The sequence below is a fragment of the Rhipicephalus sanguineus genome, chromosome 9 (genome assembly GCF_013339695.2).
Source record: "Rhipicephalus sanguineus isolate Rsan-2018 chromosome 9, BIME_Rsan_1.4, whole genome shotgun sequence".
Classification (NCBI taxonomy): Eukaryota; Metazoa; Arthropoda; class Arachnida; order Ixodida; family Ixodidae; genus Rhipicephalus; species Rhipicephalus sanguineus.
Window position 1 is genome coordinate 77,496,713 of NC_051184.2, and position 15,762 is coordinate 77,512,474.

The 15,762-nt window shown below is 46.5% G+C and overlaps 2 protein-coding genes across 5 annotated transcripts in view; both read right to left on the bottom strand.

The window, feature by feature from the left end:
* Positions 1-15,762, bottom strand: part of LOC119405345 (60S ribosomal protein L32) — a 219,441-nt gene that overhangs the window by 64,606 nt on the left and 139,073 nt on the right. The window lies entirely within an intron of this gene.
* LOC119405346 (leucine-rich repeat protein SHOC-2) overlaps positions 1-15,762 on the bottom strand; it is a 139,432-nt gene that overhangs the window by 35,844 nt on the left and 87,826 nt on the right. For 2 of the 4 annotated variants that reach the window (XM_037672180.2, XM_037672182.2), the window contains 3 exons: positions 10,100-10,198; positions 5,354-5,422; positions 2,919-3,134 (listed from right to left, as the gene is read on the bottom strand). In XM_037672180.2, the coding sequence (XP_037528108.1) occupies positions 2,919-3,134; positions 5,354-5,422; positions 10,100-10,198 (384 nt within the window). The remainder of the gene's footprint in view (positions 1-2,918; positions 3,135-5,353; positions 5,423-10,099; positions 10,199-15,762) is intronic. The other 2 variants (XM_037672181.2, XM_037672183.2) reach the window with 1 other exon arrangement.

The window sequence follows — 15,762 nt, forward strand, 5'->3', positions numbered from 1 at the left end:
CATAAAGTAGCGATCGAAATATAGAGCCTCATAGATCACCAATTAGCTTTCGTTTTGATCTCTGAGGCCACACTTTGTATGGTACGGGTGCCAGAGGAGATAATGGCTGGTGATTCGGCGTGCACGACAGTCTCGGACAGGGTCCGGATTGTCGAATGTAGATCTCGCAGCTGTCCGAAATATCGGTCGTCTTTACACATTACTTCTATGGGATCAACGGCGGTGCCGCGCGACTGTCCGAATTACCGAGCATGTCCGAATTATCGGTGTCCGATTTATCGGTCGGCGACTGTATGTGCTTTAGGTAACTACTTTAAAAAGTGCTTTCTGATATGTTGGTTCCTCAGATTTCATTAAAAGAAAAGGATAAAAGGCTTTTCAGCATGGCTCATAACGTGCAACAGGCTCAAACGCATTGTCCTGTCTACCCTAGAACTTGAGCTCCGAGGCTTTGATGTTTACATTTGCGAAATGTGCTTCTGGAAGTGTACAGTAAATAACCTCTAAACTCAGAATAACATACAGCGATTGGGGTGGTCCTTCTCTACACCCAGGGAATCATGCGGCAGCAAACGATACGCAGTTCAGCGAAATCTTAAAACGGAGCTCAAATGTTCTATATAAAATGGGCATTAAATAGATCAATAAACAGTTAGACAGGTGAACAGTCAGATCGAGCTAGACCTCGTAATTAAAATAGGTGCATAAAATCACGCTGATGTCAACAAATTTTTTTTCCCTTCAGAATTTCAAAGAACAGACTTTCAGTGACTTGTTCAAAAGCCCATTTCCTCGCTTAGTCTAATGGGAAACAGTTTAAGACGATTGTTTGTGACTCAGAGGTACACTGAACAGAGAGAGAGGGAGAAAAAAAAGATTCGTCTCGTATTAGCAAAATCACCCTTTCACAATACCAAAAGCACCACTCCTGCCGCGAGAAGATGTTTGGTAATCGAGAAAACGCGCGAGAAGAAAATGCAGGTGCCGACACCATCTTCCCAAACCAACTCACCGTGAGGGCATAGATCTTTATAATGTCTACTAGGGCCTATGTGGTTCCTAAATGGCAAAAATAAAGCTCGCTCTCCTCTGAGGAGGCTTAATGTACAGAGGTTCGGGAAATTTCGTTGAGCTGGTGTGGCCAAGATACAAACGAAACAGTTTGAAATTCGGGGCATCACGATAAAGTTTATGTGCGGAGCTGTTGGGTCGTTTAAAAAGAGGAAACTTTGGCCTTGATTCTATTTTCCACTGCAAAATACTACGCCATGGGTGCAGCCGAGCAGACAGCTGAAGATGCTTATTTTATAAACGTATATTCGTAACACCGCATCTATGACAAGACTATTCTTCGTTTACTATGTTATAAACGATAATTCGTTATATCCGTGTTCGTTATATGGAGGTTTAAGTGTAATAGGGTCTTCCCCGCTATCTCACCTTTGTTCTTTTCTGATGCGTATCCATAAAGGCATACACTTAGTGTCCCCTTAGGTACAGTAAAACTTCATTAATTCAAACTCTGTTATTTCGAAATCCCACTTAATTCGAAGGATTTCTGCGGTCCCATATTTTGAAATGTAAATTTGAGTGGATAATTTGAAGCGGCGGTCAGTACCAGCCCGGTTATTTCGAAATCTTCGAGTGCCATCTGCCAATTCTCAATCCCGATTTCGCCGCTAATCCGCGGAAACAACAGCCATTGGGAGCCACAAGGCAGTGCACTGTAGCAATATTAACGAGTGACAGGTGAAGCATCCCAGCCTCGCAGCTGCCAGCGCAAAAAAAGAAAGAAAAAAGAGAAAAAATGGTCTCGTGGTCAATTGAAACGGGCGCCTGTGGAAATGAAGACGTGCTTCACTGCAACACAGCGGTGACACGCGGGCAGCATGTTGCATGCTTCTCGCAACGTCAGCGCGTGATGATTTACCCATTCTTTCTGGGAAAATAAAGGACGGTCTGACGGAATTCGTGATGTATGCGAACCTCCGAGTGGCGGTTGCTCCGGCAATTAGCAGCTGTCACCTATCCTGCTCCTCGCTGCTGACGCTGCGAGGAGCATGTGACATGCTGCCCGCGTGTCACCACTGTGTCGCAGTGAAGCATGTCTTCTTTTCCGCAGGCGGACATTTCAGTTGATCACGAGAGGCTTGCTGTTTCGCCGGTTTAGCGGCAAAACTGGGACCGGGGATTGCTGGAAAACATAACCCTTGGAGCCGCAAGCTAGCAGGGACAGCAAACGACCACCTTTGAGTACTTTCAGTAACTGTATGTATGGTTTTAGTATGTTTGGTCAATTCGAAAACCCGCTTAATTCTAATGAAGGAAAGAAGTGTTAATTTCAAGGGCTCGTTTTCTTTGTTATACACAATATTAATGAGAACTAACAGACAATAATGCCAAGGAAAGTATAGGGGATGTTTTTAGTAATAATTGTAAGGTAATTGTGAAGAAAGAAAAGTGGACAGCTTGCCGCGGGCAGGGACCGAACCTGCGACCTTCAAATAGAGCATCGGACGCGTTATTTGAAGGTCGCAGGTTCGGTCCCTGCCCGCGGCAAGCTATCTTTTCGTCCACTTTTCTTTCTTCACAATTACCTTACAATTATTACTAAAAACATCCCCTATACTTTCCTTGGCATTATTGTCTGTTAGTTCTCATTAATATTGCGCTTAATTCTAAGATTTTTCACAGTCCCAGTGGCTTTGAATTAATGAGGTTTTACTGTATGTGCTTCAGTCTAGTGCCGCCACTTTGCGCTGTTTGTATTTTTTTCAGGATATATCTTTAACGGATGCCAAGACAGCACTGGCTAGTGATCTAGATGTTTGCCCCACACTTTTGTCCGATTTCCTTCCTGAATAAATTATGGTGACGACCGCAACGGCAGATGCTCGCAGTTGTTGAAGGAAGTATACCTCGTTGAGCTTGTTGTGTCGGACGTCGAGCACGCGCAGCTGCTTCAGGTTGGCAAGCGTGTCTGGCAGCGTGGTGAGAGAGTTCTCGGAGAGCGCCAGCGTCTCCAGGTGCACCAGGCTGCCCAGCTCGTCGGGCAGCGTGGCCAGCTTGTTGCCGTACAGGTAGAACTCCTCCAGGTGGCTCAGCTCGCGCACCGACGATGGCAGCACTGTGATCTGCACACGACGCGGGAAATTAATCTAATTAACTTCCAAGGTCTTATGCACCAAAACTGAGACATTATTATGAGAGACGCTGTTGTGGGAAAACGTGGACTAGCTTTGACCACCTTGGGTCCTTAAAAGTGCACCTAAATCCGCCAGATTTTTCCTTAAATGCACCCGAATCTGCCAGTGTTTTTTTTAGGTCTACCTAAATCTGCACGTGCCCCCTACAGCACGACCTGGACATTGGGGCCATGCACTTACATTTTGGTTTTAGCATGTCGAAATAGCGAAAAATCCATGTAAGAAGCAGGCTCTAATTATTTATTTGAGCCTCATTATTTTCATTTTCTGAACCAGCGCAGCTAATAAAAAACCAATTACAGATTCGAAAATAAGCATAACAAATTGTCCTAGACAGTGAAGTTTAATGCAGCCTCCATGGCCGATAAGCGAATCCGCGCCCTCAAACTTATTTTGCGTGGGCAGCCTTGATAGTGACCAACCATACTCTCTTGCCTGACCATAGCTATCACTCCCTTTTACGGCCCAGATTCCTAGAATAAAACTAGCACCTTTTCACAGAAATCCAAACCGTTACAAAAACAGCAGAGTCTATGTAATTCAAATTCAAAGGGACCCCGCAATTTTGCTTGAATTATCAGATGAGAGTGTAAGTGTGACTCGGTGCAAAATATCGGGAAAACTTGTAAACGTGGCTTTTTTGGGCTGGCTGGGTAAATGTGTCAAAAGGTGTCGTAGAGCTAGCAGACACGGACGAGGAAGACACAACGGAACGAGCGCTACCCCATTGTGTCTTGCTCGTCCGTGTCTGCTAGCACCACGACACCTTTTGGTATCGGGAAAGGCAGACAAAATCATAGGGGAAAATCATGTGCCGTCTAGGCGTGTTTTTTTTTTCCTGTTTTTCTTTTTTTTTCTGCTCGTGATTTTCAAAATTGTCACAGGTGTAAACAGGCAAACGGCTTTATTTCTGGCCATATTAAAGGTACCTGAACCTTTTGATATCGGGAAAAGCAGATGAAATCGCGGGAGAAAATCATGTGCCGTCTACGTGTGTTTTTTTCTGCTCGTGGTTTTCAAAATTGTCACAGATGCAAACAGGCAAACGGCTTTATTTCTGGCCATATTAAAAATACATGAGCACAAAAAATACACAGCTAGAAAAAACTAAAGCAACTAATATTTCCGGTACATACACAAAGCAAAAAGTGTGAACATATGGAATGAGCTGAATGGTGTCGTTTCAACTAGGCAGCTTTTAAACACATTGAAAACAAAGCAGGTCAACCAAAAACTTGAAATTTATTTGACCCAACTGAGAGTTGAAAGATCAGCTTGAATTATCGTGAGCTTACTTAATCGTAATTTTCACGCTACATTAGTTGGCACTCTGTGACCACAACATTGATTATTACTTGCCATATGCCACATTCGCTGTCTGCAACATTGGCAAAGACTGTACAACCAAAAGCTGGTCACACCTGTTCATACTGTTTTACTTTTTATTTTTAATGTGGATCATCAGCTGTACGATTGTAAAGTTACTTTTTTACACGCTGTATCGCAAAACCTTTATTCTCCTATGCTTACTCCCACCTGTAATGCTGTTGGACCCCACGGGAATGAACGAATGAATGAACGAATGTATGAATATGCCAGGGTCATTATTAAAACCAAGCACCGATTAAAAATTTGTCGCTTAAATGAAGACATTTCTTTATCAAAAAATTTTTTGCCAATCTACATGCTCGCACCTAAGCATTCAACAAAATTGGTGACTTATGCACGAATGCTTTTCTATAGAAAGAAACAAACCGCGCTGTCTCAATTTACAGCTGCCTGAAAGCACATTTAAAGCTAATTGCAGTCATGATTTAAAGTACAGCTGGTGAGGCAATCAAAGTTTGTTAACATTAAAAAACATCACTACCACTGTGCACTGTTAATTCACTAATGGTAGTTTATGCGTTTAAAAAAAATTTTTTTTTTTCTGTTTTGCGCAACAAAAGTGCACCTTTACTAAGGCCCTACAGCAGTTCTTTGGATTTAAAAAAATAAGTGAACGAATTAATAGTTCTGAGCGATCTTTTTAGAGCTGCAGAACTTGTGAACGCAATCAGCCATTTAACTGATAGCCAGAAAACTACACTTTCTCTGACCTCACTGAACTGCACAGATGTTATGGATAGATGATTCTCAACACTCACGCTAGATTTGCTGAGGTCCAGGCGTGTGGCACCTTGGTCCCGGCAGCGGCACAGCTCTTTGGATACATCCTATGACAGGGAAAAGAAAAAAGAAATGATCAAGGAAAGAAAAAGATGTCATCAGAAACGGATGTGCATTGGATACATTGAACAGAACACCGGTACACAAACGGCTGAATTAACAACATAACTGCTGCGGTTTTACATCCCAAAACCACAATATAATTATGAGAGATGCCATAATGCAGGGCTCCAGAAATTTCTGCTACCCGTGGTTCTTCAACACGCACATAAATGGGCCTATAGCATTTCGCCTCCACCGAAATGCAGCTATGGCGGCCGAGATTCACTCCCGCGACCTCGGGGTCAGCAGTCAAGCACCATAACCCCTAGACCACAGTGGCGGGTGAGCGGCTGAATCAAATTCAGTGAGAGATGTTAAATGAAGTGGCTATGGATTGTCACCTTACTTCTTGCGTGCACCCCCCCCCCCCTTTTTTTTCACCAGACTGTCGCTGTCTTGCAGTTATCACTAAGTCCAAGATGCATGTAGTACTGTATTTGAAGCTTCTTAAACGTTTTCCCCAAATCTACAGCAAAAGGGGCTCGTTTAACCGCAGCTGTAACTTCACTCCAGAAATGACAACAGACGAGAAAAGTAGCTGAAACAGTCTTTTCCGTTTCTTGCTGCCTCCGGTACCGTTTTGCAGCCATGATTGACCAACAAGCCCAACGATGCGTGTCGACTCGATAACCAGTTAATAGGGCGTTTTCAAATGAGCCTAGAACCGATGGTTACTCTGGAATGTATGGTGTGGGGTTGCACATGCAACCCATTGTCTTCAACGCGGCGGCACCTCGGCTTCGCGCTACGTTTGTATGCGCAGTGGCGAGGGGGGTTGCGTGGGAGAGGGCACGTGCCGCTTCTGCAGCCCTTTGCGCCCCGCCCCCCTGGCCGAAGTCGAGATGCCCCGTTTTCCCTCCTTGCCCTTTTCTGGAGAGACTCCTCTCCAGACCCCAAGGGACGCACGCCGCTTCCTTGGGGACCGCCTGGTCTTTCGACTCGAGCAGCGGTGACGACCACAGCTTGATCGAGTCGGGAGCCACCCAGACGCCATCACCCGGCGCAACGCCCGGTCTATTGTGAGGCAACTTACTGCCTCAGGGCCGGACTGCGAAGCCACGAGAGGTGAGTCGAACCTTATCGCTCTAAATCTCGTGTGCTTCCCATTTTGTTGTTGTTTTCACGTTGTCGTGCGGAACTTCTCTGCCGCTTCGTTTTATCTGTATTTTTGTTGCGTTGGTGGCGCTTTTGGCACAATAAACTGTGTCAGGCAAAGAACTTGTCTCTGTTACCACTGGCCTGAAACCCGCCGTGGTCGCACTCAACGCGAACCGCGGGATAGAGGGTCACAGCTCTGACTGTTAGGGCTGCTGCGTAGCGCTAGTAGCGAGTAACTACACTCCTCTAGTGCGCGGTGTGATCCAAAGACGGGACAGTCTCGCACGCGCGGATCTGTTCGTTACAAAGTAACCCCTATAATGGTGAGAGATGTGCAAACAGTGGAAAAACTCGCCCTGCGAGTTTAGATTTGAATGCCAAGAGCCATGTACGTTTCTACACTCGCAATATAAGTGTTGGTCGTCTTTTCGTGCCCAAGTTCAAGTTAAAGATACATCACTCACTCTTCAGTGCTTCGTTCTTCAGCATGCTACGTTATTAATGACCGACTGACTGATCAAACAGTTGGGTTAAGTGATTAAGTTATGTTACAAAGTAAGCTGGAGGGCATCAGAGGACGGATAGCAAAGGTTACTGAAGTAACTTTAACCACCTGGAATCGCAAGTCTAAGTCAAGCATGTCCACATTATGCCTTCACTAGAACGCAGGAGCAAGAAACTGAACCAATGATCCTAACTCGCCAGCACACCACCATAAATATGAGAAAAAAATATTAATTCGCCATTAAGTTACAAATGCCCATTTACAATGTTATATTGACCCTTTAATATGTTAAAAAAATGCCCCCACCTCCCCGAAGGGAATCGTGAGGAAATGCGAATGCATTTCTTGCGCCGTGAGTACACGAGCGTAGTAATTTTAATGGCGTAAATTAATGACGAGACGAGGATTTGTACCGTAACCATTTATCTACACATTCATCAGCACCTGTTTGTGTTGTCATTGTACCTGACGGCCATAACCTCAGCCTTGTGGTCGCCGTTGGCGTTCACAGCGGCGTCTCGAGCACACATTTCCGGATGTTCTTGAGAGGCGCCCAGCCAGCGAACGGTCCAGAGTGAGGCGCGAGCGGACGGGAGAGTGGGGCCCAGGGAGGAGAGAGAGCGAACGGCGAGGGAAGGAGCGGCGAAGCACTGCACCTACCCTCTCCTACACTCTCTCGCACCACATGCTCCGGTTGCTAGGGGCGAAGATAAGCGCGCGTGCCCGCAGCTGTTGCTATGGGAGAGGGAGTGAGAGCGGAGAGATGACACCTGCTGGCGCGCGGACAACGCCGGAATGCCTGAGATAGCCCGACTAAGAAATGCATTCGCATTTAAAAGGTTTGGCAAGATGAAAAATAAGCCACGTGACCAGGCCAAGACAAGTGACCAAGCCACTCAAACTTGTTGCATGGGTTGCAACATGTTATGGCTTTCGATGGTGTCTGCAAACATCTTGTTGACGCCTTTGTAAGAATTAGGCTGTGACTCTAAGTGAATGTAAGAACCAAAGGCCGAGCCATGGAAATGTTGAGAATTTTCTCTGCTCTAAAAACAGCCAGAAATACAAGATACACTGAAATTGAGAGAGTTCCCTTTCCCTTATTTTTTTTCCTTTTCAGTCGTATCAACGATAAATGCAACCCTCTTAGGTGATGCCTACGAGCAGTTCAGGTGAAATAAATTAAAAACCAGTGACATTGCACAAACATTATTTCAAGACTGTTTGTTGGAGTGTGAAATTCCAAGCTGGGAAATTTGAGCATCAATTTTAATGGCTAGAAATAAACCATATCGCATTATGCACAGAAATATACAACTTGAAGTCCACCGGCACTAGCGAAAACCACACGTTTGCAAAAAAAAAAAAAAGGTTTGACAAACTGGTGCAAAAAAGGACATAGATTTTACCGGCACCACACTGAGGACTACTAGGAACGAAATTAAAATGTACAGAGTCAATGCCGAACAATTTCTAATGCATCCTCGTGACAAACACTGTTTAAATGAGGCGAGCACTTCATCGGCAGGTGAAGCTCACGTAAAACGCTGCATTCAGACTCAAGACATACACACATCAAATCATATAATAGATTAGCACAATGTGAGATTTCATGCAGCAGTGAGGCACAAAACAAAAATCGGCATGCGAGCCACATGCGAGTGAACTCCCACAAAGACAAGAGAAGCTTGGTACCACATCTGAGTGACGCTTGAAACACCCAGCACCATTTTAGCATCATGGCGTTATGCAGCAAAACTAGTTCAAATTTTGTGACTGGGATGACTCTAGCACTGGGTCATCCCAATCACCCGTACTTGGCACAGGAAATTATTATCAATGCTATTTAGAAACGAGACACTACTGTGGACTCGCCATGACTACAAACTAACCCTTAGCTCTTTAAGGCACTTTGTACACATTTGTGTAAACAACCTGTTTTTGCTAGTTGTGTTGACTAGTGGCTAAAAAAGAGCAAGATACATTGAGGTTTGGATGAACTGAACCTGCTGCCTAATCAATGTGCCTTCATTAAACTTCTTTTCAGCTGTGTATTGCCACACATGATAACTTGCTGAAGGCACTACCGTGTTTGACAAGTCGTTCGATGTGCCGCTTCCCACGAGCCATGTGACATCGAAAGGATAATTTTCGCTTGCTCGAAATGAACGTAACCGAATACGAAAGTGCACTGTATCTCTGACCTGAGATTGAGGGGAAATTAATTGTCGTCACTAACCGTAGCGTAGTAATTATTGCATAAATTTAAATGAATTAAAGTGGACAAAATAGATCCGAACCCACAACCTTCAAATTACACGTCCGATGCTCTACCAATTAAGCTACGATGGAAGGCACTTCCCCGTCCACTTCACTGGGTGTTTCTGTACGTGTAAACCCTGGGAGTGTTAGCCAGCACCACTCGTAACCAAGGCGGCGAGTGTGGAACACTCTTTTTGCCAGAGGGTGTCACGTGGGCTTGGATGCCACCGACAGATAGGCTGATTTTTCGCCCACTTCAATTCATTTCAATTTAAGTCATAATTATTACACTGTCCTTAAAGAGAACAATTAACGCCCCTTATGCTTCCCTTGGCCAAATAGGCCCTTTTCATAATTGTAAAGCTAGCTTTCCTGCGATGCAGTTAGCCCAACTGATGGCGCCTGGTCACTTCTGCAAACAGCTTGTTCAAGCACAGTTTGCTAGCACTATGAAGGCTCAGCTCTCTCAATATAAACACACATAATAGGCAAGCTTCAGCACGTGCAACTGGGACATCCTCTCCATTCGAAGCACAACAGGTGCCGCCATTAGTTGGGCGAATGTGCACAGCAGGGAAGCGCACTTGCGAATTATGAAAAGGGTCTACTTTCTGTTGGATTCATCTGGTCGCGTCTCACAAGGTGATGTCACACGAGATCACACGGCGTAGAGGTGACATGGGTACTGAGTTAACATGTGGCGGGATTTACCGGAAAACGCGACGGGAAAGGGGGAAAGGGTGAGGCTCTTGCTTACCGTCTTGACCTTGTTTGAGAGGTTGTTCAGCCACTCATCCATCTTAAATTTCACCCCGGCCATGATGCGCTGCGACGAGCTGTGGCACTGAGCGTACAGCTACGGTGCATTCCCGTTTAGTGATTTTTTTTTTTTCGTGGAGGGTCAGGGCCGGTGTGCAGGTGTGAGGAGCGAGAGGAGGAGGGCACAGGGAGGACACGAGGGCGGCGTGCATGTGAGAGGAGACAATGTGCAGGCAGGTCAGTGTGAACAGAACTGGACATTCACGAAAAGAAGGAACACAAAAATTTAAAGGGGTACTGACACGAACATTTTCAGCTGTGATTTTTTTTTTTTGCGTCAAATAAAAGGCCGAGTCCTCGAGAACCTGGAAAGTATGCTGGTAAGCGTGAGTGTGCCCTGACAAAATCAGTCACAATATGTTTTCAAAAGCTGGTTTCACTTCCTACAGTAAGTACCCTGACGTGACGACATGGTACGAGATTCTCGCCATGTGCTCACGCAAGGTATCGTGACGTTTCGACGGCCGCTCCGCTCTGTGGCTCCGTTGGCAACACACAGGCGGCCATATCGCATGTTTTGGTACCAGACGTCGTCACAACTAGCCACGCTGGTGCGTGAAGTCACCAGAATCGACACTGTAGCCTGACGTCATGATAGCGTCGATATCGGCAGGTGCGCCACGCGAAAATCGACTTCAATATCGAAATAAAACATCACATCAGCACTTACTGAGCTTCAGACTTGCTCAGAGCTGTCTCCATATACGGGAGATTAGTATGGCAGAGTAAACTCAGCTTCGAAAATTGGTGTCAGTACCACTTTAAAAAGAAAAAAACAACAAGCGCAATGTCACCAGCCAGCCAGTGCAAGTAGGGCATTAGAGAAGGAGCAGGAAGACACTCGAGCCAAACCTGTGGTTGTTTTATGTGCTCCTACAAGGAGCAGGGTTGCTACATCTTTTTTTTCATGCACTGCTTCACACTTCCATTTTCATTTTAAAAAAAAGCACAGACATGTGGCTCAAAAAGCAAACGTGCAATGATAAAAAGCTACCACTACTGTGTGACACATAATTAAAGAAGTTATGAAATTCTGCGTGTCGAAATCACAACCTGATGGTTTGTTTTTCTATGAACTTTAACATTCCAAAGCGCATCAGTCTACGAGAGAAGCCATAGTGGAGGGCTCGAGATAATGTTGACAACCTGCGGTTCTTTAATGTGCACTGACATTGCAGCATACACAAGCCTCTAGCATTTTGCCTTCGTCAAAATGTGACTGCCACAGCTGAGATCGAAAGAGTGACTTTCAGGTCAGCAGCCGAGTATCGTAAACACTGTGCCACTGCGGCGCAGTGGTAATAAAGTTGGCAATGGCAGCATTAATGCGTCGACAATTCATCACTTTCTTTTGCTTCAAAAGCATTTGTTGGGGCAGCAGTCACACAGCTGGCCTAATAATTTTCATTTACCATATGTTTATTTTCAGCCATTCAGGATTCATGATAGGTGCAGTTTTCGAGCCTCAAAAGACGTGCTGTGTACAGCAAAAGGAGCCTGTGTTAGGTAACGTGTAAGAAGATGCTTTTATTAGTTGAGAAGAAATCAAGCAATTGCTCTAGCTCAGACGCATTTAACTAACAGCAAACCAGTCTGCAAGTGCCCCACATTAGGATGGTTGACCACTCACGCTAGTCATGACAAGCTTGGCTCCCATGAGCATCCCAGAAGGCACTGTTCAAGTAAGATTTGTGGCGGCACAGTGGTGCCCGTCAAATGTATATATATATGGCGCAGTGAGCGAACAAAGAGCGCTTTTGGTTCTTCGGGACTTTACTGAGCCAAAGCGGCTTTTTCTGCTGGCAAGCTCCAAGAAGTTCAACCCTGCCTGAACAACATCCCCGCAGAAGTATGCCAAATACCAAGCTGCTCCCAACTCCATCGGTAACCGCTAGCATTATGCTGCGCTCTCTGACGCCTTTCATACTTGTTGACCTAAGTCAAAGGACAGCACGGCTACTCCAGTTTGAGGACTCGTGTTTGCGTGAGGTCTCACCACTGCCACCAAGGTTTGCCGCTCTGCGACAATGCGCCTCAGCCACATTCAGCTGCTCTCTTTCATTTACGGTCATCCCATGAACAAGGTCGCCAAATCGTGGTTCACATGAATGGCTAGCACCTTCGCCACGAAGTGGGCTCTTTCACGGTTATTTCCATCGTGCCCAGCTCGTCCTTGCGGTGTCCCAGCACACTTGGCCAATCTACTGGTGAACAGCTAATTGATTCAGGCTGCTGCAAACTGGAATCGCTCGGCACATTTCCCGCTACCCTGTCTTGGCATGGCCACTCTATAAGCTAAAAGCTGTACATCGTCACCGGTGTCGACACAACCCCTAGGTTACAATGCGACGGTCTCACTCGGGATTGTGCATTATGTTGACTCGGCGGTGGACGTCGGCGCAGCGATAACATCACCAGCCCCCAGCCTCCAACCGCTGCCTCTAGACGTGACATCAGCAAGCTCCAGGCTCCAACCGCTGCCTCCAGCCTTTGGGCCACTGTTCAGTGGACGCAGTACTATGCCTGAAGAGTACCATATCCACATTAAAACGTGGAGCAGTGCCCTCTTCTCTAACTGTAGCAAGAAGCATACCCATTCTGCTCAGGGTGGCTGCGAAAAAGGAACTGGACAAACTGGAGAAGGAAGGTGTCATCCATCAAGTTGAGAAGCCATAGTGTTCAGGCCTCGTAGTAGTCCCAAAAGCTGCACGAGGATATCACCTGTGTGTTGGCCTAACTAAGCAAAACCAGGTGCGAGAAGCACAGCAGGTCCTTGGACTGTTTGGGTCAGCTACAGTTTTCTCCAAGTTGGACGCTAGGGCCGGGTGTCATCAAGTACACCTCTCCGAAAGCTCAAAGGAGTACAACACCTTCAGAACACCCTTCGGCTGCTATTGCTATTGCCGTTTGGAATCACCTCAGCACCAGAAGTGTTCCAGCACCAGATGTCAAAAATTATAGGTCTCTAAGGTTGTGTGAACGTTGTGGATGACATTCTTGTGTACGGACGTGACCGCACTGAGCACAACTGCTCTCTTTAAGCCATCCTCCAGAGACTGCAAGAGGTTGGCGTAACCTTGAATGCATCAAAGTGCAGCTTTGATGTCTTCTCCGTGAACTTCTTGGGCATTATAGTCAGGTACAGTGGCAGTGCTATCACCAGGTCAGTGCTATTACCAGAATGCAGCCTCCAGCGGATGTGGCAGGCGTAAGGCATTTCTTGGGGATGCTCAACCATGTTGGGTGCTTCTAGCCAAACTTGTCCGCTATCACAGCACCTCCCAAGCTGCTACTGAACAAGGCCACCATCTGGACATGGGATACCGCTCATGCATTTGACTCCCTCAAGGAAATGGTTGCCTCAAGTATGTCCTGCATGGCCCTGTAAACCCCTAATTGGCAACAACAGTATCTGCATATGCAAGCTTCTATGGACTAGGCGCAGTCCTTCTGTAGGATCAATAAACCAGCGAAAGACAAGCTGTGGCCTTTGCCTCACATGCTCCGACTCCAGTCAAGCAGTGGTACAGCCAAACTGAAAAAGAGGCACTGGCCATCTATAGGGCAGTGCGCAGGTTTGACGGGTTCCTGCGTGGCCTCAGCTTTGTCGTTGAAAGTGACCACCAGCCAGCTCGTCAAGTTTCTAGCATCCGCTAACCTGGACATTGTGCCTCCTTGAGCGCAACCGTTTCGCATTGGGCTCTTGTGCTACCAGTTCCCGGTCAAGTACATTCCTGGCAAGCTCCTAGCCAAAAATGACACTTTGTCCAGGCACCCTGCGCGCTTCACACCCCCTGTCTTTGCTGACAGCGTCAAGTTATTTGTGTCGCAAGTTGTGCAGGCTCTTCCTTCAACTGTGGCTGTGTGCCTGGAAGACTGCTCATCAGGAATTTGAACGGAAATGCGCTGAAGACCCGCTGAACCAAAGGCTTGCCCAGACGAGACAGAGCGCCCGTGAATGTGACTCGATGTTAAGAACACTGCAGCAAATTATCCATCTGCGATGGTCTTCTGCTCATGGGAGAATGCCTTGTCGTGCTATCAACACTGTGCCAAGAATGACGAACTTGCTCCATGAGGGTCACTAAGGTGGCAACCGGTGCTTAGAACTTGCCAGAGAGTCTATGTGGTGGCCAGGCCTTAGCAGCCAAGTGGAAAACTACAATAGCAAACTGTGGAGTGTGTGTGACAACTCGTGTCCGGTGTGCCAAACTGGTGATGCCGTCAGCAACGCCTGCTCTTCCTTGGGAACACGTGGCTTTAGATACGTTTCACCTGGACAACCAGGAGTTTTTGTTGGTCGTGGACTGCTAGTCCAGGTACCCTGAAGTCATCACACTCTTGTCAACATCTGCACAGACTGTCATCGCGGCGCTCAAGATCATCTTTGCCAGGTATGGTATACTAGAAACAGTCATCAGCAACAATAGATCTTGATTTGGCTGCAAAGCCTTCCAGGACTTTGCCAAGGACTAAGGGTTCAGGCATGCTACATGCAGCCCTTGCTGCCCCTAGTGCAATGGCGAAGCAGAGCGAATGGTCCAAACAATGAAGGATTTGCTGAAGTACAGCAGGAGTGCCCCAGAAGTGCCTAGCTACAGTCCTGCTCAACTCCTCATGAGGCACTCTCTTCAAGCTTTCCTACCAACACCTGTAGCCAAGCGAGCTCCCGACTGGTTGCAAGTTGCAGACTTCAAGGACAGGGACAGGGTGCAAAGGCAATGCCAGGTACGGGACTTCAACAGGCACCATTCAGTTCACAACCTGAGCTCTTTCAACGAAGGCGAAGAAGTATGGGTTCACGACGCGAGGACGTGGGCCACTGTCCTCAGCCAAGCCCAGAGGCAACGCTCTTATGTGGTACAGATGCCCACGGGAGTCCTGGTGAGAAATCGCCAACGCCTAACCTCATGCACTAGTCAGCAGACGCCACCCAAACCCAGCAGTGTCAGTGGCTGTTCCACATCACTGGCTGTGCAATCATCGCCCAATTGTGATGACAAGTTGCTCTCAGACAGAATTACAGGCATGCCCCCTGGGCCAAACAAAAGGATGGCAAACCCGTTATGGACGTCACGTCAAGATGCCTCGCCAACTAGAATTATGAAAGGCTGTGTACTTTTTGTTTTCCTCACCTGGAAAAGGGGGGGATCTAAAGGGTGATATACAAGTGAGATTTGTGACAGAACAGTGGCACCCTCCAAATGTGCTTTACTGTCAATTTTCGAATCAGGAATCTAGCACTTATTTCTATTACCATGAATATGTAACAAACATGAAATAGACAAACATGAAAAATTGCCTTCACTTTACAGAAAATATGGCATGGTGCTATGAAGTGCTATTATGATGTTTATTACCAGTACCACCACCAGTATTTTGGTCACCTCCTAACTGCTGCATGTGCTCTAGCTAAACAAAGGGCATGGGGCAACATGGCTTAGCTAGAAACCGTGACGGACCAGTCACACAACACAATACTAAATAGACAGCTTTAAGAACCTCATTTCTTCTTATGTGCAAAAAACATGATCTGATTATGAGGCACGTCACAGTAGGGGATATGGGGTTCTTTAACGAGCACTAAATGCACGGTTCACG